Genomic DNA, 23,550 nt, shown 5'->3' with positions numbered 1-23,550 from the left:
GCACTTATCCATATTGCGACACTAGGCTACAGCCAAGAAGCGGCAACCTTCCCGGCCGGCTACCACAAGCAAGTTTGTGTTCTCAAAGTCCTAAAACACGCATTTCAATGAGCACATAAACGAGCAATTAATGCATACTAAAGCCCTCAATAAAATTTAATTGTCGAACCACTAGAAGTACAACTGTTGATATCTTGTATCAGTAGTGCCTTCTTTTTCTGATTCTGAAGTTTCATAAAGCACGTAACGCTACAGCGCCAACCTAACACACTTAACCAACCAAGGTCCAAACGGTCAAAACATGTTCTTTCAACGTTTACGATGCCGTCGCCTTCTCGCCAGGGCTTCGACACCACAACGCGACACAAACATTGGCCAGCCGCTGGCCCAGCGCGCTATCGCCACTTCGAACATAACAAAGGCAGAGAGCTTTGCGTTGCACTGTCCCACTGCAGGTTATTAGCGGCGAGAATTAGGAGTGATGCCCTCTCGCGAGTTACGTCACGGCCAGGACGCCGCTCGCTCCGGCTCGTTCGGCTGCCGCGCGCGCTCGTTCCCTTCGTGTATGCCATGGGGTATGGGTGGCTCGAGCCGTACGTATTGAAGGATACGTCGGCTTCTTTCAGCTGCCATACCTTAACCACAGTTTCTTCTTGAAAAGCGTGTGAGTCGAGAAACTTTGCGGCTTGGATATCGCAAGCTAAGTAGCGTTAAAGGGGTCTACTAGGTTTTGCAATGCATATATGCGCCGTATGTCTATCGGTGAATTTTGACTAAAAAAAGAATATCTTCAGATTCAACGCGCGAAGTTGTGTATGATGCTTCGCTAAACACTTAACATTCCTTTAGTATTTAGCTATGAGAGGCATTGCATTTTACGTGGAAGAAAAATTTGGTAATTGGCGTCAACATGTTATCCAATGTTAGACAGACACTGCCCAGCGAAGCTGTCATCATGATTCCTATTACTCTGGTGTGTTGTTCTATTCAAATATGGCCATTAATTAATGCGTAAAGAAATAGTTAGGCGCGCTTTTCTTATGAAAAAGTTTGCTGCTACTTTCATCCCCCTCTAAATTAAACAGGCCTCCAAAAAACGAATTGCTCATGGCTGCTAACACGACGGCGCGTCATGTAGAGTATTTACATAGTTAATTCACAAACACCATAGTAGCAATCACCTGAGAGAAAAGTTTCGTTGTTAAGATTGAGAGCCACTCAATTGAGAGTGATGAAATGTTTCATAGTGGCCCTCAGTAGCCTTTATCGACAATATGGCACACCCCTGATCACGTAACGGCAGCAATCGACTGTCCGTATGGCGAGGCACGCTATGTTCGCGAAACCCATCAGTTCACTACAACTTCGAATTAAAACCATAAAGCATTTTTTTACAGCGCCAACTGGAATGGCTAAAGTATTCTCGAGCTACTACACCGCAGCTTAGATTGCCTACAAAAGGAAAATTCAAGCACCTTCTGTCTCACCATGTCTCGATCCAGCGTTATTTAATTATACAAACGGATAACTATTCGCTTCGTCGGTACATAAAAGAGCACCTTGGAGGCTAAATTAAGTTTGCCCCATGCAATCCAATTGCAAACATTCATAAAGAAAGCACCACAAGCGTTGCATATACTTTCACTTGATTTCTGACCCTCTACCGGGGGAATTTCGATATCTTCAATATGTCCCATACTACTAGTCATCGACGCTTCGACTTCTTTCTGGCTGCAGCTATGCGGTCCAGCAGGCATACTTCACTAAAAAATTGGGCCGAGCAGCCTGTGTCAGTTCTCCAAACAGATTCGTCATCTATATTCCTCAAGCAACAAGCACCAGTAAATTTCTCAAGTGAGTTTAATTTGATTTGATTTATTAATTTCCATTTACACACACACATGTACAGAGGAGTGGTAAATGGAGGTGGATGAGGGAAAAAAGCCGCACAGACGCGGCTTGAGGTAACCTCACCCCCTTAGGTACAATATGGCTGCATGGGGTAACACATCAAGCGCCATATAAATTACATTCATATAGTGGCCCTAAAACATTGCAGTTATACAATATATGAAAGAACAGTGAAATATTTCCACAATAACAATGCAAAACACACAGCGGCATTGAAATAAATAAATGATATACACTTGATAACATAGACAAAAAAAGAGGAACATAACATACATTATTAATCATTAACAAACGCGCTCTAAAGAGGTGAGTTGAACGTGTAGCACGGAAAAGGGAATATATATTGGTACATTCCTATTTGTACTCTGTAAATAGCTGTTAGCCTTCATTAAACTTTACTTCAAATTTCCGCCACTTAAAAAATAAATACGTGAAGAACCGCCTAATGTTGACAAGCAGTTAAAGAAGCAAGTGAGGCGTGTAGAATCTAAGCTCCAGTGTTAGTTAAGTCCCCGCGCTACTGCCGAGCGTTTCTGTGAGGAAATGCAAAAAATCGATATTATACCATGAACTACTCGTCGTGAGCAAACCTGTTTTAGCGGAATAAAATCAACGTAACTGCTGTAGAAGTCATATATAGCCAGGTTTGTGACATACTTGTTGCACCGCGGCAGGTATGGTATCATAACTGGATTCTTATAGGCTATGCTTTTGCGATTGTCTATCCGCGTATGAAAAACCCGCAATGGGCATGTCTGCGTCGCTTCGGCTGGCACTGTAGCGTTACCTTCGAGGGCTGCATTGTTGTCTAAGAAATTAGCTCTTTGAATAAATGTTCGCATATATATTTGGGACGACCACCATAAGTATACAAGCAGAGAGAACGAGGGCGAACAAACGAAAACACCGCAGAGAGCGCCCGGACAACGCCCGAACTGTAGCAGACGACAGGCGCGAGTCCGTGCCCCGACGTCATGCAAGCGGCGCTCGCAGCGCCGCTCGCGTTCGTTCTCTGGGCTAATAGCAATTGCGCTTCGAGCGAAACCAAAACTGTCAAACATACTTTTATACTAGTTTGCCAGTCAACAGGATAACAATCCGAAGCCTGTAGTTTCCATCATTATCATTCGCATGATCATGTTGCACAATCGCAGCGCTTGATTTCCCTCTAGTCTGCCTCTAGTTATACTAAAGTGAAACTCTATGAGCACACACTGCCCCATAGAGTTTCTATATACTAATATGAAACTCTATGACACTACCCATATCCTTTCCCCATTCCATACACCATAACTATCAGCCAAGTCGATCCGATACCAGCCAACTTCAATGGCGGACATTGCAAAAGACGCGAGTGCCGGGGACCCGTTTAAGTGTCTGCTTGGCGAAATCACCGAAGACCAGTGGGAGGTTTACAAGGCACTCAGGAAAAATGTGAGTGAAGTCAGTCTTTGTTGCAGTACGTCACGGGGGGGAACGTTCTGAGAATGTATCGGGTTCGTCTATCGCAGCAAAGTGGCCTTGTACAAGACGACGATTCCTCCTTGGCCAGCAGCGATGACAACGATGCCCTTCAGGATGCAGTGGTGAGCTTATGACGGTTGAATTTTCTATAGGATCAATATTCTAGAATATATTTTTTCCGAACAATGCTTGGCTACTCCAATTTCGTATTCTGAATGGACTACTTCAAGCTCAATTACCAGAATGTGCAGCAAAAGAGAGACGGTATAAGCAACATAGACAGGCTCACACTTCTAACCTCTGTACAGGTCCTCGCAAACTCCCTTTAAAGGGACACTAAAGGTTACCATGAAGTCAAGTTATGTGGTAAACCAATGCTCTATGTCGCGTGGTTAGTGCCGCGGGGCACGGGCACGCAGGGACGGAGCGACACGTACGGCCACTTGCTTAGACGAAAAGGCAATGACACTCCTTTATTGGGCCCGAACATATATAGACACACAGGTCACAGGGGGCGCCACACCCTGGTGGCAGCCTAACAAACAGGGCTGAACTGTGGCGACCTCTACATCTTCCCCCTTGAAGCATTGAAGGTTAGACGGGAGGGACTAAGGAAGCCAAAGGCGTCAAAAGTTTCACTAGTTCAAACGGCGCGGCGGAACAATAGGCCGGCTGTAACGTGTTCGTGTCACACCGTCACTGCGGTCCCTGGCTGCAGGGGACTGTTGCACAGACTGTCCGAGGGGGACCGTCGATTCCACGATGTTGGCAGGCTGAGGTTCCCGACAGCGAATTTGCTGCAGCGGTGGTGGTTCCTCATTGTAGGCAGTAGGCCCAAAAGGCACTAGGTGACGCCGGTTGTGCTGTAGGGTGCCACCTCGCTCCGTTTCGGCCACGTAACTTCTTGGTCTTTGCCCCGGACTGAGGACCGTGGCCTGCACTTGATCAGGTCGCACCCAGACACGGTGACCTGTTTGGAGTGCCGGTAAGTCTCGAGCTCCATGATGCCTGTTGTAGTTGTCAGCCTGCTTCTGCTTGTAAGCCATATCCTTGGCGACAACGTCTTTCGTTGGCAGCCAGTTGGGACGTAGCTGGGAGTCTTGCTTTGGGACTCTGGTTCTGAGTTGACGTCCCATCAACAGCTGGGCTGGACTAAAGCCGTCGACTCCTGGAGTATCCCGATAGCTGAGCAGAGCCAGATAAGGATCCTTTGACTTGCGAAACAGGTCCTTGATAGTACGCACCATCCTCTCCGTTCGATTGAGAGTAGTGTGGACTGCTGGTCCCGTGGTTAAAGCCGTATGGTGCTGCAAATGACGCGAACTCTTGCGACGAGAACGGTGGGCCGTTGTCTGGCCTGACTTCTTGTGGGATTCCATGGCGGGCAAAGATGGATTTGAGAGCTTCAATGACTGCCTGAGCTGTAGTGCTCCTCAGGGTCACCACCTCGGGAACCTTGAGTAATAGTCCACCACCAGGATGAACGTCTGGCCGTTGAGGTGGAACAAGTTCATTCCAAGGAATTCCCAGGGATATCCAGGTATGGCCGTGGAGAGCAGGGGCTCGGCAAAGTTCACGCAGGTGGAAGCGCACTGTTCGCAGCTGGCGACGAGAGAGGCGATGTCTGCAGAGATACCAGGCCACGAAACTGACTACCGAGCTAGGGCTTTGGTCCTGTTAATGCCCCGATGAGCTTCGTGCAACAGCATCAAGACCACTGGCCAAAGGGACGATGGGATGACTAACTGGGCGCCTTTCAGCAGAACGCCGTCGCAGACAGAGAGCTTGTCTGCCACAGAGGCGTACTTTGAGAGGTGCAGTGCAGTGGCATAGCCAAAAATTTCGTTCGGGGGGGGGGGGGGGGGGGGCTCACATTGCAGCTCCGCCTCCTCCTTAAGAAGCTTTAGCTCGGGTGCTCATCTAAATACATGTAAATCCGTTTTTCTCGGCAACCACTATACCAAATTTTACGAGGTTTGTTGCATTTAAAATAAAAACATAAATTCTACTGACTTTTAGTTTCGATTATTTCATTTAGGTTGTCAGTTCTTTGTTAAAACTTAGAAAATATCACAAATTTTCAGAAAACAAAACTATCTAGTTTGACATTCTGTAACTCAACAATGAAAAATAGCATCGCAATTCTGTGAATTGCATCTAATAGTACACCTGCAGCGGACAAAATTGATATATTACACATGAATCTCAAGAAATGTAATATTATGGAAATACGGCTCTTGCAGAACCCTTGTACACAACGTAACCAATTCATGTAAGATACGAATTGACATACCAAATTTGTCCGCTTTGACTGTTATAATAGATGCTGTTTACAGAACCGCGGTATCTGTTCTTGATGCAGAGCTATTAGCTTTTAAACGTCGTGCTTCTATTTTTTTTTCGAACTTTTGAATTTTTCAAGATATTTAAACAAAATTCGGACCCTAAATCATAATTCCGCTTACAACAGACACTAGAATTTAACTTCCTCTCTCAAGTGCAACAAATTTCAACAAAAGCGATCGAAGAGTTATCTCAGAAAGGTCTTTCTGCGTTTTACATGTGCTTGAATAGGCCACGTCGGAGTTAGGCCCGAGCTAAATTTGTCGAGGTTTCAAATACATGAATAATAACTGCATTGACATTGCCCAAGATGCTGCAAACAAATTCTTGAACGCTACACACTGTAAAAATAAGTAAAATATGTGTTTTTTTTTCATAAAAGAATATACTCGAATACACTCCCAAAAATTGTGCCCAGAATACCTGATGTCAACGCTTCCATGTTTTTTGTCTATCTAATAAGTAAAGAAAATCAGGGAAAACACGGGGAGTACGGCAGATGGAAATTCAAGACGATGAGCAAAACGTGAACAAGGTGAAAGCAGAAGCCAACGTTTCGACAATTGGCCTTGTCTTCTTCAACACCTCGAAGAAGACAAGTCCACTTGTCGAAAATGTTGCCTCCTGCTTTCACCTTGTTCACGTTTTGCTCAAGTAAAGAAAATATCACACGAACTTTAGAACTATATCAGTTCGAAACCCACAAAGCAGTGCATGCCGCTGATTTGAAAAAATGTAAAGGCCAGGAAATGAACAAGTTGATGACAAATGTGTTAATGAAACTTTGTCATTCAATAACCTTGTCTACATTTCTGTATAAATGCAACGGCCAGGGAAAAATCTTAATGACGCTGTCCATCGTTTCAATGTATTGTGTAGGAGCAGCTGTCACCAGTCGTGTATTATGAGTAATTGTGCCAAAATTATAGTCGCAGCAGAGTGCACTGAGAAAAAGCGGGAGTTGTGCAAAATATACGAGGGCGAGTCTAATGAAAATGAGCCACTGGGAATGCATGACAAACAGGGTACTTTATTTAAAAGTAGTCTTCATGAGCATTTAGACATTTCTTCCATTGACTAGCGAGTCGTGTGATTCCTGTCTCACAAAGCTCCTTGGGTTGCTGCTTCAAAAAACCTGCAACTGACTCTTTCACGTCATAGTTCGACACAAATCTGGTTCTCTTGAGCTGTTTTTTCAGCTGCCCCAAAATGTGGAAGTCGCAAGGCGACAGGTCTGAGCTGTGTGGCGGATGTTGCAGCGTTTCCCAGTTGAACTTTGTCACTCTTGTAATAAACACATCAGCGACGTGGGGACGGGCATTGTCGTAGAACAAGGTGACCCCATTCGTCAATTTTCCGCGCCATTTGTTCTTGATTGAGACTCACAGCCGATCCGTTGTTTCACAATATCTGAAATAATAGTCCCTCAAGATTTAGCAAATTCTATCAGTAATGGCCCCTGACGACCAAAAAAAAAAAACTCGACACCTTTCCAGCGGTAATTACAGCCTTTGCATTCTCTGGGGGTGGTAAATTCGAATGTTTCCACCGTAAGCTTTGCCGTCGTGTTTCAGGATGGTAGTAGTGGCACAATGGTTTGTCCCCGATCACAGTTGCAGACAAGAAGTCGTCACCCTCATTATGATACCGGATCAGATGAGTCACGGCAGCGCCGAATTTCTCCGTCTTGTGGCGGTGGTTCAAAATCTTGGGCATCCATTGCAGACCCAAGAGCCGATAACCGAGAAGTTCAGGAATTCTGGCGTGAACCACCAAACCGTGACTGAGGTCCACACTCTATCAGTTCATTGATGCTTATCCTCCGTTCTTGTCTCATAAGATCATCTCAATGTTTGGAATTCTGTTGGGAGTGATTGCACGATGACTTTGGCCCGGTCGTGGATCATCTTTGCAACTTTCACGTGCTTCTTTGAACTGTTTACGCCAACGCTTCACAGTGGCCAATGAAATGAAATGTTCAACAAACCCGGTAGCCATACGGCGACTAATTTCTTTTTGGGAAACACCTTCAGCTGTCAAAAACCTCACGGCACCATGCTGCTCAACTTCTGGAGCATCCATTGCGTCACGCAACCATGTTCAATCCAGTGTATGGGAGCATTAAAGAACATTTATCCTTACACCTGCGTGTCACTTTTGTAAATGAGAGATGCCTGTATGCTACGCGCATGCGTCGCAGATTATGAACTGAACCATTATAGAGTAGGTAGCCTAAATTTCACTCGCCCTCGTACATCATGAATGCGAAGATACAATTGAATATATATGCAAATGCGAAGATACAGCTTGATAAAGGGCAAAAAAGTGTCACTGGAAACAATGTTCACTGCACGTATACACAAAACCTGGCAACAAGACATTTAAGTATATGCAGAAGCATCCAATAAATCTCCCTAAGAAAAAGTCACTGTATATAATGCATCAAACAAGGCAAATAAACATGGTGTGCAATCACAGATTCACAGAATCTTAGATCCTGCCACCATCCCATCTACTCTCCCCGATGTATCGCGCGCGACGGAAGGCGGCGCGCTTGCTCCCCGCTTTTCTTGTTTGCGCACACAAGACTTAGCCACCATCGTCGGCTCACCCATTCCCCCCCCCCCCCCTCAAAGTCAAAGTGGAAAAAATAAATAGGAACGTAGTTACCTCGGCTGGCTTTAGTGTCTTGACATGGATGCTTTGGCGTAGGTGAAAAAAAATGTTAATAGTTTTTATGTGACAAGACGGCACGAATTAACCACCACAACGCTTTGTCTCATCGAACCTCGCTGCGCGCTTTGTCAACTTGATTGATTGGTTTACTGATTGATTCTTTATTGGTTTATCTTGTCTGATAGTGTGTTGATTAGGCTTGTCTCGTTGTATGTTCAGATGTAAGACTTTAGCAAAGTCAATGCATCTTTGGCGTCAAATGTTCATAGCTACATTAAACCCACAAAGTTCCGCAATTGAAAATCTGAAGCACAACTTTGGAAATGTCAATGCACCTTTCGCATCAAAAGTTTATGAGAACTGTATACCCATAAAGTTTCGGAATTGACATCCATGCACTCCGTTGATTCCGCGGCCTCCGCAACGTGCTGCGGTGTGCCCGTTCACCATCAAAATGCGCCTAAAATTTGGCGCTCGGATGGGGCTCCTTGCGTTATGTGACTCCTGGTGCATAGGCATTGCCACAAAATCCAGCCAGAGTCCGCAATGTTCGCGATGAAATGTCTTTTCGAGCGTGAAAAGGACATTCTAGACAAAATCCAGAATGATTTCTGGCGCTGAAGGTTGCTTTGGTCGGCCATGCATGGACAGCACGAAAAAATTTCGTTGGGGGGGGGGGGGCCTGAAGCCCCATAAGCCCCCCCCCCCCCTGGCTACGCCCCTGGTGCAGTGGTATCTTGGTCTTTTGTGGCCAACCATGCTAGCAGTAGGAGGCGAGGGCCTTGCATTCGCCATCAGACTCTTGTGCCTGTCGCACGTCTTTAGGGCTGAGTGGCAAGACTTTCGACGCGCAGCCAACTACCTGGGCTGCAAAACGTTCGATAGTGTCTAGAGGAGTGGGTGGCTTGTAGGTGATGTGCGACAACGTATTGGCTGTGACTAGCAGCTTTCCTGGCACGTGCAGCATACGGAACAGGTATCGCATGGTCTTCAGCCGTAGTCTCTGAATACGAGGCGGTAACATGTCCAGTTCCATCTTGCCCAGAAGTGAAACGAGTGGCAGATGGTCACTCTCGACGTCGAAGGGGATGCCACGGACAAACTCGTCGAACCTTTGGATAGCCCACGTTGTTGCCAGTGCTTGTTTTTCAGTCTGGCTGTAACGCTGCTCGGTCTTGGTCATTGAACTTGAAGTGAACGCAACTGGGCGGCGCTCTCCTGAGGGTTGCATCTGTAGCAGAACTGCGCCGAGTCTGAATGAGCTTGCGTCTGCAGACACTGTAGTGGCGTACAACGGGTGGTACTTGTCCATGCACCTGTCTGACGTCAAGAGTTCCTTGATTTTCTCGAATGCTGCCTTTTGCTCGTGCTGCCACACCCAACTCGCAGACCTGTTCAGTAAGGCTCTGATGGGAGCTGTGACGTCCGAGATGAGTGGCAAGAATCTGGCAAGATGATTCACCATTCTGAGCAGTCTTCTAACGCTGGTGATGTAAGTTGGAGCTTCCATGGCTTTGACTGCTTCGACCTTGCCCGGATCTGGCCTGATGCCCTGTGCTGAGACGACAACTCCGAGGAAGGAGACCTCGGGTACCCCAAAACGACACTTGTCCTGGTTCAATGTGATACCTGCTTTTGCAAGGCGAGATAGCACCTGGCTCAATCTGGCGTCATGTTCCTGGCGGGTGCATCCAAAAACCAAAATATCATCTATCATATTGACGACTCCTTCTAGGCCCTCCAGGATTCTTGCCATCTGCTTTTGGAGGTACTGTGGTGCAGAGGTGATGCCAAAGGGGAGCCGGCAGAAGCAGTATCGGCCATATGGGGTGATGAATGTCGTAAGCTCTTGAGAGTCGTTAGAGAGCTTTACCTGGTGGAAGCTTGCGGTCGCGTCCAGCTTCGAAAAAACTGTTGCATAGCCGAGGAGGCCAAAGACTTGCTCGACAGTTGGTAGAATATGTTGTTCCCTGAGGACGACCTTGTTCAGTTGTGTCAAGTTGACGCAGAGGCGGTAGGAACCATCGCCTTTCCGGACGACGACGAGACTCGAGCACCATGGTGTTGGCTGGTCGACCCTACAGATCACGCCTGCGCTTTCCAATTTGTCCAGCTCGCGGCGGGCGATCTCGAGCAGCGGGATGGGGATCCTGCGAGGTACGCTTAGCGAGAAAGGTACGGCATCGGGTTTCAACCAGATGTTGTATTCGTCCTTGAGAGTGCCCAATCCATTGAAGAGCTCGGCAAGCAGCGTCGCTGTTCAAGTCTTGAGTTGATCAAGAAATCGATCTTCTCGGAGGGCTTGGAGCGCTGGCAGTCCCAGAAGAGGCACAGTCAGAGACTGAATCACGTGGAGGCGCTGACAGCTTGTTTTCCCTTGCCACTGAAGTCGTGCACATACGAGCCCAGCATGCACACTGGTTGTCCTCCCGGGCCAGTGAGCAGAGTGTCGACTTGGTCGAGTTTGTCGGGCAATGTAGGAAAGTCACTGGGAACGGCAGATACTTCGGCTCCGGAGTCAACCTTGAACTGCGCAGTGTAGTCGTCAACAGTGACATCGATGAACTTTGTTGGGCGGGTGTCACGACGGCGTGCAGGTGAACTGAGCGGAGCTTGTTCTGCTTGAACTTCCGCGAGCAGCATACTACGGCAAAGTGGCCTTTCTTTTTGCAGAAGTTGCAGGCCGAGCGTCGGGCCCGGCAGTCTGAACGTCGATGAGGCGTGCGGCCACAGAATTCACATTTGGACGGCTCGGGTGAGCGCTCTGCTTGCGGCTGCGGCGAACGAGGCTTAGCGCTGGAGCGACGATGAGAGGGAAACTTGCTAGCTTTTGTGGTGTCGAGGTTGAGCTCGCGGGAGTGCTCGATGTGGTTCTCGGGCAACGCCTTTTCCCTGTCGGCGTCTTCGGACTGACGGGCTTCGGATGGGTACATGGCGTATAAACCAAGACAAAAAAAATTATAATGCTAAAATTTGCAAGTGTTCCCGTTACAACAATTTTAATACTGTGCTTTTCTTTGCAGCTGTAGCTATCTGGCAACGAGAGTACTCCATCCAGCCATAATGGTCATTGCCGAACTCCATTTAACTTCTTTGGCGCAAGGGAGTCTGTGTGACACTGAGCACAACCCCTTTGACGTAAAGACAAAGGAGTTAAACGGAGTTCGCGAGTGCCCATGTGACGGGTTCAAAAACCCCTGTCACACAATGGAGATAGGCCCTCTGCGGCTGAAGGGAGTACTCTCATGCCCATACTTGTTGTAAAGCTGATAATGTAATTGTTGTTTACGTTAAAATTAATGTTGCGTGTGTTTAGACCGTTTCTATTGAATTAAAACAGTTTTGTTTGCTGTTGCACAATACTCTCGACCTAGGTACCTTGGCGCCATGCTTTTCTTATCTATCAGGGCAATGCCTCGTTTACTAGATGCCTGCTATGTCGCTAGTTTTGCTATTGGAATGGAGGTTCCTGTGGTTCAGTGTTGGCGTGGAGATACGGCGCTCGCTGCCAACCCTGCTTCCGGTTGCTGAGAAAGTGACAATTGCAGCTGGCGCATGCTCCACCAATGGCTTGACGAGAGACTGTGGGTCCTGCCTCCGGGATTGCAACAGACACCGCTAAAATCTCGGAGGCAGGGGAACATGATTCAAGTTTGGAGCAGCCGCCGCAACTTGCGCTTGCAGCCGACCCTGGTGGAGAGGCGGAAGGAGGAGAGGGGCTGGAACAAGCTTCTCGGCTCATGTGGCTGGCATCTTCTAAAGGAGGCATTGTTCAGGGCGTTTACACGAACCCTACGGAATCGGCTTGTCGTTTAAGCTTGTCGGGCTGGAATATGCCTGTGGAGTTCATGTAAACGCTAGTCGGTCAGACTGAACAAGCATAGAGTCGGGCTGAGTCAGCCCGACTGCATGGGGTAAGTCATCCCAGCCCGACCTGTTTGCAGCGTGCATGTAGATGGGGACTGGTCCGACCTGCCAGCGCCGAGACTTGTGCAGGAACACTGGGACATCGCAATTTGTGCGCCAGTAGCGGAAATGGCATCAGGACAAGGCCACGACAAGGCACTGTGTCAGTGCAACCTCATCGTAGCAATAATACCCATGAAATAGAGCTGTTGCAGATGGCAGCAGGAGCTGCAAGCCCAGTTTGAATGTGTTGATGTGTCAGCTCGACGCTGTGTGCCGTCGTGGTCCGGACTAGTTACAAGCGAGTTCATGTAAACACGGTCACGTCAGGCTCATAACATATTATAGGGTAGCAAAACAACTGACACCAGGGGACAAACACTTGAAGATTTTATCCTGACAAACGACATATGCGTTTTAAACACTGGTGTGGCAACCTGCTGCTCCCCAAGTACAGGAGCTGTGAGCTGTCCAGATCTGGCGCTGTGCACTCCATCTCTCTTTATCGATTTTAAATGGAGTGTTATTGACAATCCTTATGGTGGTGATCATATTCCCAGCATTATTAAAAAAACATCTCCTTTCCCTACAGTACCATTAAGATCACCCCGTTGGAAACTCCATCTAGCAGACTGGCCTCTCTTCAGTAAAAAGGCCAGTCTGGATGACATATCAGATGATCAAACGATAGACGAAATGAATGAAAAGATTGCTGCCTCTATACTTGCTGCAGCAGAACAGACGATTCTGCAATCCTCCGGCTTCTTAAGGAAAAAACTAAAACGCTGGGGGATGAATGAATGTACACAATCTAAAAAAGTACAAAACAAAGCGTGGGGTATCTTTCGGTGATGCCCAACGCAGTATAACCTGCTGTATTTGAAAAAAAGCAAAAGCGAAAGCCAGGTACACGCGCAGGCAAGCCGAAAGACAGTCTTGGCAAACATATGTATCCTCCATAAATAGCTCAATAACATCCAAAAGAATGTGGGATCAGCTTCATAAGTTTAGAGACGACTACGCTCCTTACACGATCCCCATACTCTCACCCCCAGGTACGCAAGCAAATTTAAAAGAACAAGCACACATATTAGGGTAGCATTTCCATATCATATCAAGCTCAGTAAGCTATTCCATCGCATTTCAAAAATATAAACAATCAGCAGAAAAACAAAAGCTTATGACAACAGGAAGTTCCGAGAGATCATATAATGCCCCCTTAACACTTCCAGAAATCAACAGAGTACTCACTAAAGGCAAAAAAACAGCCCCCGGTCCGGACAGAGTACATTACACAATGCTCGAACATGAATCTCCAAAAGCAGTTGAGACCTTGCTCCGCTTTTTCAACATAATCTCGGAAACAGGAAAAATGGCGAATGAGTGGAAAAAAGCCATTGTAATCCCTTTCTTGAAAGCTGGAAAGCATCCTACAACAGCTACCAGCTACCGACCTATAGCACTCACAAGCTGTCTTGCGAAGTCCTTTGAATCCATTATAAACATCAGATTGACATACGTCCTTGAAACTGAGAAGCTGCTCAATATTCATCAGTGTGGGTACAAGAAAAGCTGCTCTACAACAGGTCATCTAGTTCGGCTAGAACACGAGATACGTGCGGCCTTTCTACACAAGAAATACTGTCTCACGGTTTTCTTTGATCTAGAAAAGGCATAAGACAAAACATGGAGGTTTGGTATTTTAAGGGACTTAGCGGATTTAGGTATCCGCGGTAGAATGAATGCTTAAATGTCTAGCTAATTTCATGTCCGATGGAACATTCCAAATGGGTATTGGAACAATGCTGTCCCGGGTATTTATTAAGACATTGGTGTACCTCAGGGATGCGTATTAAGCACAACATTGTTTGTGGTGAAAATTAACTTGCTCAATAATGTAATTCCATCCTCTGTAATGCATTCACTATATGTGGATGACCTACAAATTGCGTGTCATGCATTGAACATGGCAACCTGCGAACGGCAAAGTCAAATTACATTAAACTAACGCAGTGGGCATCTAAAAACGGCTTTCGCTTCTCAAGTGAAAAAACTATTAGTGTTGTCTTTACACAAAAAAAGAGGCCTACAACCAGACCCCATCCTTAAGCTACAGGAAGCCACACTACCAGTAAAATGAGAACACAAGTTTCTTGGTGTTCTGTCTGATAAAAAGTGGAACTTTCTCGCGCACCTAAATAGTATTAAAATCAAAGTGAACAATGCACTTAACATTCCCAATATCCTCTCCCAGAAACGCTGGGGCTCTTACCATAAATGCCTGTTACACATCTACCGCACTTTAGTACGCAACATATTAGACATGGCGGTATCATATATGGTTCAGCAAGACAGTCTTACATCAGGCGACTTGACTCAGTTCATAACCTCGGCCTACGACTGGCAAGTGGCGCTTACAGAACATCACCTGTCCAGAGTTCATACGTCGACTGTGATGAGCCTCCTTTACAGCAGCGTAGAGTGCTACTAACTTTTTCCTGCATACTCAGAATCCGATGCTCACCACAACACATATGCTACAACATCGTCACACAGTGCAGCTCACGCTTACATTATACAAATAAACCAAACATGATTAGGCCGCTTATCCTGCGATAAGAGGAATACTGTTAGAATTATGACATCCCTCTGGAAGTCCTCCAGGTTGCCAGAAAGCCTGAACGTTTGCCCCCGTGGTGTGATTTCACACCGTCATGGGACTGGACACTAACACGTTTAAAGGACAGAGACACACCACATAAACACATTATACAAGAATTCTGCGCTCTTCAGGACAATTATAAAAATTACATGGAATTACACACTGATGGCTCTAAAACCAAAAAAAAAACACGTGGGTGTGGGGGCTATAACAGAAAATTGGGAAACAAGTATTCGACTGCCTCAGCATACCTCTGCCTACGCAGCCAAAGTGTGCGCAATATGGACAGTATAGTTCAAAAGATTATAGCTGACAAACTTGAAAACAATGTCATATACACAGACTCATTAAGCGTACTCAAGGCTCCACACATTAAATCCCATAGTGAACCCTTGTTGGGTGATATTTTAAACGCATTATCGTCAAACCAAAACGACAGATCAATTAGGTTATTCTCGGTACCAAGCCATGTTGGGATACTGGGTAACGAAGCAGCGGATAGATGTGCATCAATGGCAACATACAAAAACATTAAAAATACAGCACTTCCGTAAAAAGACAGTATCAATGCGATTTGGAAGGCCTTGACGTCAAAATTGCAACACGATTGGGACAATTGTTTAAGCAACAAGCTACATCTTATTAAACCTGCAATTGTTGAGTGGAGCGTACCGGAATCTTGGAAAAACGCTAACATAATCCTAATCAATAAGAAAGGGGACGCCAAAGACTTGAAAAATTATAGACCGACCAGCTTACTGTCCGTTGCCTACAAACTATTTACTAAGGTAATCGCAAATAGAATCAGGAACACATTAGACTTCTGTCAACAAAAGGACCAGGCACGATTCCGTAAAGGCTACTCAACAATAGATCATATTCACACTATCAATCAGGTGATAGAGAAATGTGCGGAATATAACCAACCCTTATATATAGCTTTCATTGATTACGAGAAAGCGTTTGATTCTGTCGAAACCTCAGCAGTCATGGAGGCATTACGGAACCAGGGTGTAGATGAGGCGTATGTAAAAATACTGAAAGATATCTATAGCGGCTCCACAGCCACCATAGTCCTCCATAAAGAAAGCAACAAAATCCCAATAAAGAAAGGCGTCAGGCAGGGAGATACGGTCTCTCCAATGCTATTCACAGCGTGTTTACAGGAGGTATTCAGAGACCTGGATTGGGAAGAATTGGGGATAAAAGTTAATAGAGAATACCTTAGTAACCTGCGATTCGCTGATGATATTGCCTTGCTTAAAACTCAGGGGACCAATTGCAATGCATGCTCAATGACCTGGAGAGGCAAAGCAGAAGAGTGGGTCTAAAAATTAATCTGCAGAAAACTAAAGTAATGTTTAACAGTCTCGGAAGAGAACAGCAATTTACAATTGGTAGCGAGGCACTGGAAGTGGTAAGGGAATACATCTACTTAGGGCAGGTAGTGACGGCGGATCCAGATCATGAGACGGAAATAATCAGAAGAATAAGAATGGGCTGGGGTGCGTTTGGCAGGCATTCTCAGATCATGAACAGCAGGTTGCCATTATCCCTCAAGAGAAAAGTCTATAATAGCTGTGTCTTACCAGTACTCACCTACGGGGCAGAAACCTGGAGGCTTACGAAAAGGATTCTACTCAAATTGAGGACGACGCAACGAGCTATGGAAAGAAGAATGATAGGTGTAACGTTAAGGGATAAGAAAAGAGCAGATTGGGTGAGGGAACAAACGCGAGTTAATGACATCTTAGTTGAAATCAAGAAAAAGAAATGGGCATGGGCAGGACATGTAATGAGGAGGGAAGATAACCGATAGTCATTAAGGGTTACGGACTGGATTCCAAGGGAAGGGAAGCGTAGCAGGGGGCGGCAGAAAGTTAGGTGGGCGGATGAGATTAAGAAGTTTGCAGGGACGGCATGGCCACAATTAGTACAGGACCGGGGTTGTTGGAGAAATATGGGAGAGGCCTTTGCCCTGCAGTGGGCGTAACCAGGCTGATGATGATGATGATGTTGAGTGGAAATCATGCAGTCACCAGCAACGGTCCTACGAGGTGACCTTGTGTTGACTTCGAATTGGACGCACACATCTGACTAACAATTTCCTTCTCCGAAACGAAAACCCGCCAACTTGCGAAAAATGCCATGAACCTCTTACAGTCATACACATCTTAATACAGTGAAAGCTCGTTAATTCGAACTTCAATAATTAGAATTTATAGATAATTCGAACTGTACGATTTGGTCCGGCCAAGCTCCACAGAAGTCTGTGTATAAAAAAGCCAGTTAATTCGAACGCGAGACGGTTCTGCCACGGATAATTCGAACTACGCGCCACCGTGCCGGCGGCTTGGCGCCTGGCACACGGCCAGAGAAGTGCACCTACTGCCTAGACACAAGGCTGCATCGCCTCTGGAACGAAGAGAACGGTGAGAGAAAGCAAAATCGGGAAAAGGCTAACCTGCGCGGGGTTGGCTAGAAGGCAGCAGCGGCTGCCTCCTCTCCATTCTAAGTTGACCTCCCAGATCCGGTCCCTCCCAGTGGACTACGCGGCCAACAGGAAGGCATGGATGATGGGGGAACTGTTCGGACAGTGTCCAGCGAAGGTGGACAAAAAGTTTGAGCGTTGTGGACGAAAAGTCCTTTGGCTCGTTGACAACTGATGGTCTCATAAGGTTGATGTTGAGACGAAGGCCATTGAGCTAGCCTTCCTTCCACCTAACATTACAGTGGCGCTGCAGCCCATGGACCAAGGTATCATCAAAATTTTTAAATCATTTTACTGGCGCCTTCTGCTGGGAGCAAATTATTTTGTGTAATAATTATCAGGTGACGCTCCTAAGTGCGCTACACACGCGTGTGCGTGCTTGGAAGCAATTAACTGCAGTTATGATAGCAAATTGCTATCGCCACTGTGGCTTCGGTGTGCAAGCTCTACAAGGAGGAAACCAGCCACTTGCGCTCGAAGATGGCGTCACCGCTCCCATGGCGGATGTTTTGGAAGACATCTCCTTTGCTATGTCGACGGGGATGAGAGTGCAGTGGTGTGTGGTGCGCTGACAGATGAAGACATAATTTCTCAGGTCAGAAGTGCTGAACCTGTCGCTGCCAGAGACAAGGAGGAGGAAGAGGAGGAGGACGACGACGCACCAGTGAGGCCCTCCGCTGCGGAGGTCATGGCTGGATTGAATGCTGCCTGTCTCTTCTTCACTTTTGAAGGAGGCAAAGAGTAGGCCTTCCGCCATATTCGCTCGTTAGAGCAGAAAGTGCTAGCTGTTGCCTTCAAAGAAAAAAGGCAGGCTACGATCACAGACTTTTTAAAGCATTAAATTTCTGGCATGCCCTACTGCTTCCAAATTGCAGTGTACTGTTGTTCTCCTTCACTTTCGTTAGTTCGAACTTTCGATAGTTCGAACTTTCGATAGTTCGAACTTTCGTTAATTCGAACTGAAGCGGCTTCCCCTTGCTGTTCGAAAAAGCTTTTACTGTAACATGTCCACACAATGGCACAGAGACGGAGGTTTTTACACATCCTGGGGACGTATTCTGAAACGTTCGCCGCGGCGAACTTTTCGCACTGGCCACGCCTCCGCCGTTGCGGCGCGCGCTGAATGGCTGCTTTGACAAAACCGGAAATTCATTTGCGCCACCTGAATTTCCGGTTTTGTCAAAGCAGCCATTCAGCGCGCGCCGCAACGGCGGAGGCCTGGCCAGTGCGAAAAGTTCGCCGCGGCGAACGTTTCAGAATACGTCCCCTGTATAATCTGCACACTCCATTACACCCTGTGCTATTACTGGCAGATGACCCCCTAGTGCCATTTACTAACCTGTTCGACTTTTTAGAAAAAACTGGTTATTTACACCAACTATAATGTAATGCAGGTTTACCTGCTCTAATGTTGCGTTTCATTTTGTCTTGTGACTGGCGCAGCATGACCTTAGTTGCCTTTGTGCCATTAAACCCAAACTAACCAACCAACCATCTGGTTTGGTTTGGAGCCATCTGGTTTCTTCATAACCACCAGTGGTGAGTTGTAAGTTGTATACCTCTCTATGATGCCTTGACGTTACGCTTTGTCGGCTATCTTCTCAGTAGGCTATTGAACCGTCAGTGGTATTGTTATTTGCTCATACCAGCTTTACTGGTCCTACTCTTGCTACTCTCTGGAATGGCATCTCTGTGGTTGGCATATTCCCAAGTGATACTTGACCCACTCATCCTTTGGGCATCTTCTGTTGGCAGATGTCACAGAATTTTACATGTCTCTTTGGTTTGTAGTCCTGGCCAGAAAATTTCTGTGATCCTGGCCACTCCTTTATGCTTTGGTGCCCAGCCATAATGCTGTCGTGCCCTAAATCCAAGACATTGTAGTGATTTAGGGACCACTAACTGCAGCACTTCTCTAACCGAGGTAAACTTACATCTTCTTTACAACTGTCCGTTTCCCTCTAAAATTCGAAAATGGTCCTTCCTCTTTTATTTGTCACTTGCTCTCCTTCCTTCTTAAACCAAGCTTGGATGGTCATCCTTTCTTTGTATTTCCGCAAATTATGTTGGCATCACTGAAAATACTTCGGTTCTAGGTACCTTCAGTGCCTGTAATGGTCGCTGCATACTAGCTATTGTTTTAACCGCCAATATTACTGGTGGAATATTGTCTGTAGTCCTAATTTTTTTGTGTTACCTTGTTATGATTGTACTCCTGATGCTTTTCTTTATTTTCTTGTTTTGCTTTTCCCGTGACCATGTAGCTGCTCTTCTATTTGGTATCAGGGTCATCCACGCTTCTTACACCAGGTAGACTCATCATCATCATCATTAGCTCATTTTATGTCCACCACAGGACGAAGGCCTCTTTGTGATCTCCAATTGGCCCCCTGTGATCTCCAGCTACCCCTGTCCTGTGCCAGCCGATTCCAACTAGTGCCCACAAATTTCCTAATTTCATCGCCCCACCTAGTCTTCTGCCGTCCTCGACTGTGGTTCCCTTCTCTTGGCATCCATTTTGTAACCCTAATGGTCCACTGGTTATCTAACTTATGCACATGACCTGCCCAGCTCCACTTTTTTCTCTTCATGGCAATTAGGATATCGGCTATACCCATTTGCTCTCTCATCCAAATTGCTCTCTTTCTGTCTATTAACGTTATGCCTAGCAATCTTCATTCCATTGCTCTTTGCGCGGTCCTCAACTTGTTCTCAAGCTTCTTTGTCAGTCTCCAGGTCTCGGCCCCATATGTCAGAACTGGTAAAATACACTGATTGTACACCTTCCTTTTCAGTGATAATGGTAAGCTTTCAGTCAGGAGCTGAAAATGTCTGCCGTATGTGCTCCAACCCATTTTTTTCCTTCTCATGATCAGAGTTCCCTGTGAGTAATTCACGAATGTAACCATACTCCTTCGCAGACTCTAGAGGCTGACTGGCGATCCTGAACTCTTGTTTCCTTGCCCGGCTATTCGTCATTATCTTTGTCTTCTGCATAATAATCGTCAACCCCACTCTTACACTCTCTCTGCTAAGGTCCTCAATCACTTGTAACTCATCTTCAGTGTTGTTGAAAGGACAATGTCATCTGTTTGTCAAATTCCTTGATGACGTGGAAAAGCAGTCTTTATGTCATCGGAGAAGACCTTTGAGCTGTTCCTGCTTACTGATGGGGATACTTGGATCAGACTTGGTCAGTCTGATTCGGAACTATGGTCGTCTAGGTAGACGCTGCAGAATTCGAGAGGACAAACGCATTGCAGGTTGCCACAATTTCCGCAATATGTGTGATCGTCGTGCCCTTGTTGATGTGCTTGAACTCCTGGCTGAAGTTTGTCAGAATCACTTTCGCTTTTCCTCCATGCAGTTGTGCGATCCCTTTTGTGACGCAAATTTCACGGACGAGCAATAGACGTTGGTTGCCCTCATTGACACCTTCTACATCTGCAGGTGTTTTGGTGCTAACAGAAATGACAATGCTTAAGCAAGGCGGGATGCTAACTTGATCTTTGAGCACACTCAAACCATGGTGACTGCGAGATCTCTCCCTCAGCATCCCTTGGCCTTCGCACAGTATAATCGATTTCGACTTCAGATTGATCATTGTGCTGTGTTGATTAAGAAAGTCCATGCCAAGAATTGCATTGTGGGAGCACTCTTGAAGGATAATGAAGGTCACAGTGTAAGTCCGGTTACACACTGTAACTCTTGCTGTGCAGCTTCCAGTCGGCATTATAAGGTGTCCTCCAACCGTCTGGATAGGAGGGCCATTCCATGTAACAAAAAACTGCACAAAAGAAAGACAGAAACGACAAACACCAACTCGCCCAGCTTTTAGTTTTGATGACTTTCATGTAGTCTTGACTTTCTTCAGCCTGACGGCAAAAGGTCCACTGATGACAAAGTGATCGGCTCCTGTATCTACTAGAGCGGCGACGGTATGTCTGTTGAGAAACACGTCGAGGTTGGTGGTTCTTCGTCTTGCATTGCGATTGGGTCGTGGCAGCACACCATGGCTGGATCACGTTGTTGTGTAGCTGGTACGTCTCATGGTCAGACCTTTTGTCGGCATGTCCTTGGCTTCGAGGCTCTATCGGGATGGCAGCCTGTCATTCCTACGTCGTTGAGATATATCTTGAAGTGGTGGCGGCAGTGGTGGCGGAGGATTTTCGGTATTTTGATGTACAGCAACTGCACCTCCACCGGTTGCTGCTTTTAGTTTTCTGGATATGGGTTTATGGACCAGCCACGAGCTGGTCCTTTGTCCGATTGGTGCCACAGCAACAGGTAGTGTCCTGGTGATGGTGAATGCGAACAAAGCGAGGTCTTCACTGTGTTTCGGCGAGGTAGTCGGCGATATCTTGAAGCCGTTCTCCAAGCTGTGGATGCAGTGCATTGACAGCAAAGCCTTGCAGTCCCAAATCGCAGTTATGGGCACTGGCAGTAGATTTGGCCCGCTTCTCCGCAGTGGTAGCAGAGCGGGCGGTAGTGTGGAGCACATCATTCCTTGGGTAGCTGCGCTGGGCGACGGGAGGGTGCGCTGGTGGCTGCAGCGGCAAACAGTGGAACTGTAGCGTTACTGGGCCCTGGCGCGGGCGCATAGGGGTCAACATGACGGCAAACTACGGCGGCGTAGGTCATCCCTTATGGCTGAGGCCACGGCGATTCAGGGGACTCCAAGCGACTGCTGAATCTGCTTTCGGACGATGTCATCAATGGATGCTACTTAAGGCTGCACCGAAGGGAACATCCTGCACAGTTCTTCGCGTACGACGGTTCTTACGATCTTTCGGAACTCCTTGGAGCCTAATGCTTAAATTTCGCTTCTTGGTGAAAGCACTATTTAACAGGCAGAAAAACCATAAGGAAAATTATTACCATGGGGTGTCAATGAAATTAATCTCTTCTTTCAGCAAAGATACAGACGCCTGGCTGATGCTTGTGTTGCCAGTAAGACAGTGTATGAAACATGCTTCGGCTATCTCCATAGTGGACAAATCATGATGCTGATAGAACCCAGTGGTCCTTTCAGTCAGTGGCTGGCATCTGTGCATGGTGGAGCTCTAGACTAAATAGGAACAAGGGAGACAAAGTGATGAACAGCTATGTTCTTGCAGACGCATGTTTAGAGAACGTCCAGTTTGGCCGATCTAGCATCTGCCACATGTCATTGATATCTTATACACTACTCCATGCTTACAAGCAACAAATTTCTTAAGTGTTTCATCTGGCATACTTTCTTTGATGTCTGCGCCTGTGCATGTTTAACAGCTGTACAAACCTCGTATCTCGTGCTTGGTCAAAAAATGTGTCATTTACATCCCATGATAATGTTTTTATTGTTATAGCAAATATATGGATACTCCAAGTACATTTCTACCACCACCATGAGGTTCCGTATAATGACCAAGGGCAAAAATATTGTTGCCGCACACTGTATGCTGTATGTGCAATTGAAAGCATGCAAGGGAGGGAAGCTGAAAGGCAGTGGGCCATCTTCCATTGTGCGCAAGGCTCCAGGGGGATGGTTAGGGAGGGGGGTGCATTCTACTCCAGGTGGCCCGGGCGGTCGCACGCGCACGCCCTGGCTACTGTATATTGAAAGCCATCAGCAACGGGATGGGGCCGGAGTTCACCGCATGCTGTGTTTCCGTGGCTTAGTTTATGTTGATGCGAGATGCAACAAGGTCAATTCACTCGGTGCTGCTGCCATGCTTCCTCACTCCAGTGTTTTGACAGCAAGTTTCCGCGATCATCGAGTGAGATGTGTTCATGTTTGCTTTTGCATGCGCGGCACCATACTTGTTAATTCTGTTAGTAAGGCTATGTTTACAGGTTTATATGGCTGATAAAACTACTATTCTTCATGCTCCTTACTGTTCACTAATTTGCTATCACAATCGATGCTTCGCCTTTTGGTCGAAACAGCGACTTTTTTCATTCATGATTCTTACACCTGTTCCGTTCAATATTTAAGCTTTGCGTTTTCCCACTAAACCTCAGTTAAAAGTGTGCCACTTTGTGTGGGACCTTTCTTCGTTCCTGTGTGCAGTTTTGTTGCGCTACTTCCATCTTGATTGTGCTTTCTTCCTTAATG

The 23,550-nt window shown here is 46.5% G+C and overlaps 1 protein-coding gene across 4 annotated transcripts in view; it reads left to right on the top strand.

Moving 5' to 3' along the window:
• The first annotated feature begins 3,088 nt into the window (after nucleotides 1-3,088).
• LOC135897947 (general transcription factor 3C polypeptide 3-like) overlaps nucleotides 3,089-23,550 on the top strand; it is a 291,263-nt gene continuing 270,801 nt past the window's right edge. The window contains exons 1-2 of one of the 4 annotated variants that reach the window (XM_065426657.2): nucleotides 3,089-3,345; nucleotides 3,423-3,497. In XM_065426657.2, the coding sequence (XP_065282729.1) occupies nucleotides 3,241-3,345; nucleotides 3,423-3,497 (180 nt within the window). In that variant the 5' untranslated portion in view covers nucleotides 3,089-3,240. The remainder of the gene's footprint in view (nucleotides 3,346-3,422; nucleotides 3,498-23,550) is intronic. The other 3 variants (XM_065426656.1, XM_065426655.2, XM_065426658.1) reach the window with 3 other exon arrangements.

This window comes from Dermacentor albipictus, chromosome 2, assembly GCF_038994185.2.
Source record: "Dermacentor albipictus isolate Rhodes 1998 colony chromosome 2, USDA_Dalb.pri_finalv2, whole genome shotgun sequence".
Lineage (NCBI taxonomy): Eukaryota > Metazoa > Arthropoda > Arachnida > Ixodida > Ixodidae > Dermacentor > Dermacentor albipictus.
The sequence above is the reverse complement of the archived record's forward strand: the minus strand, read 5'-3'. Positions and strand labels throughout refer to the sequence as shown.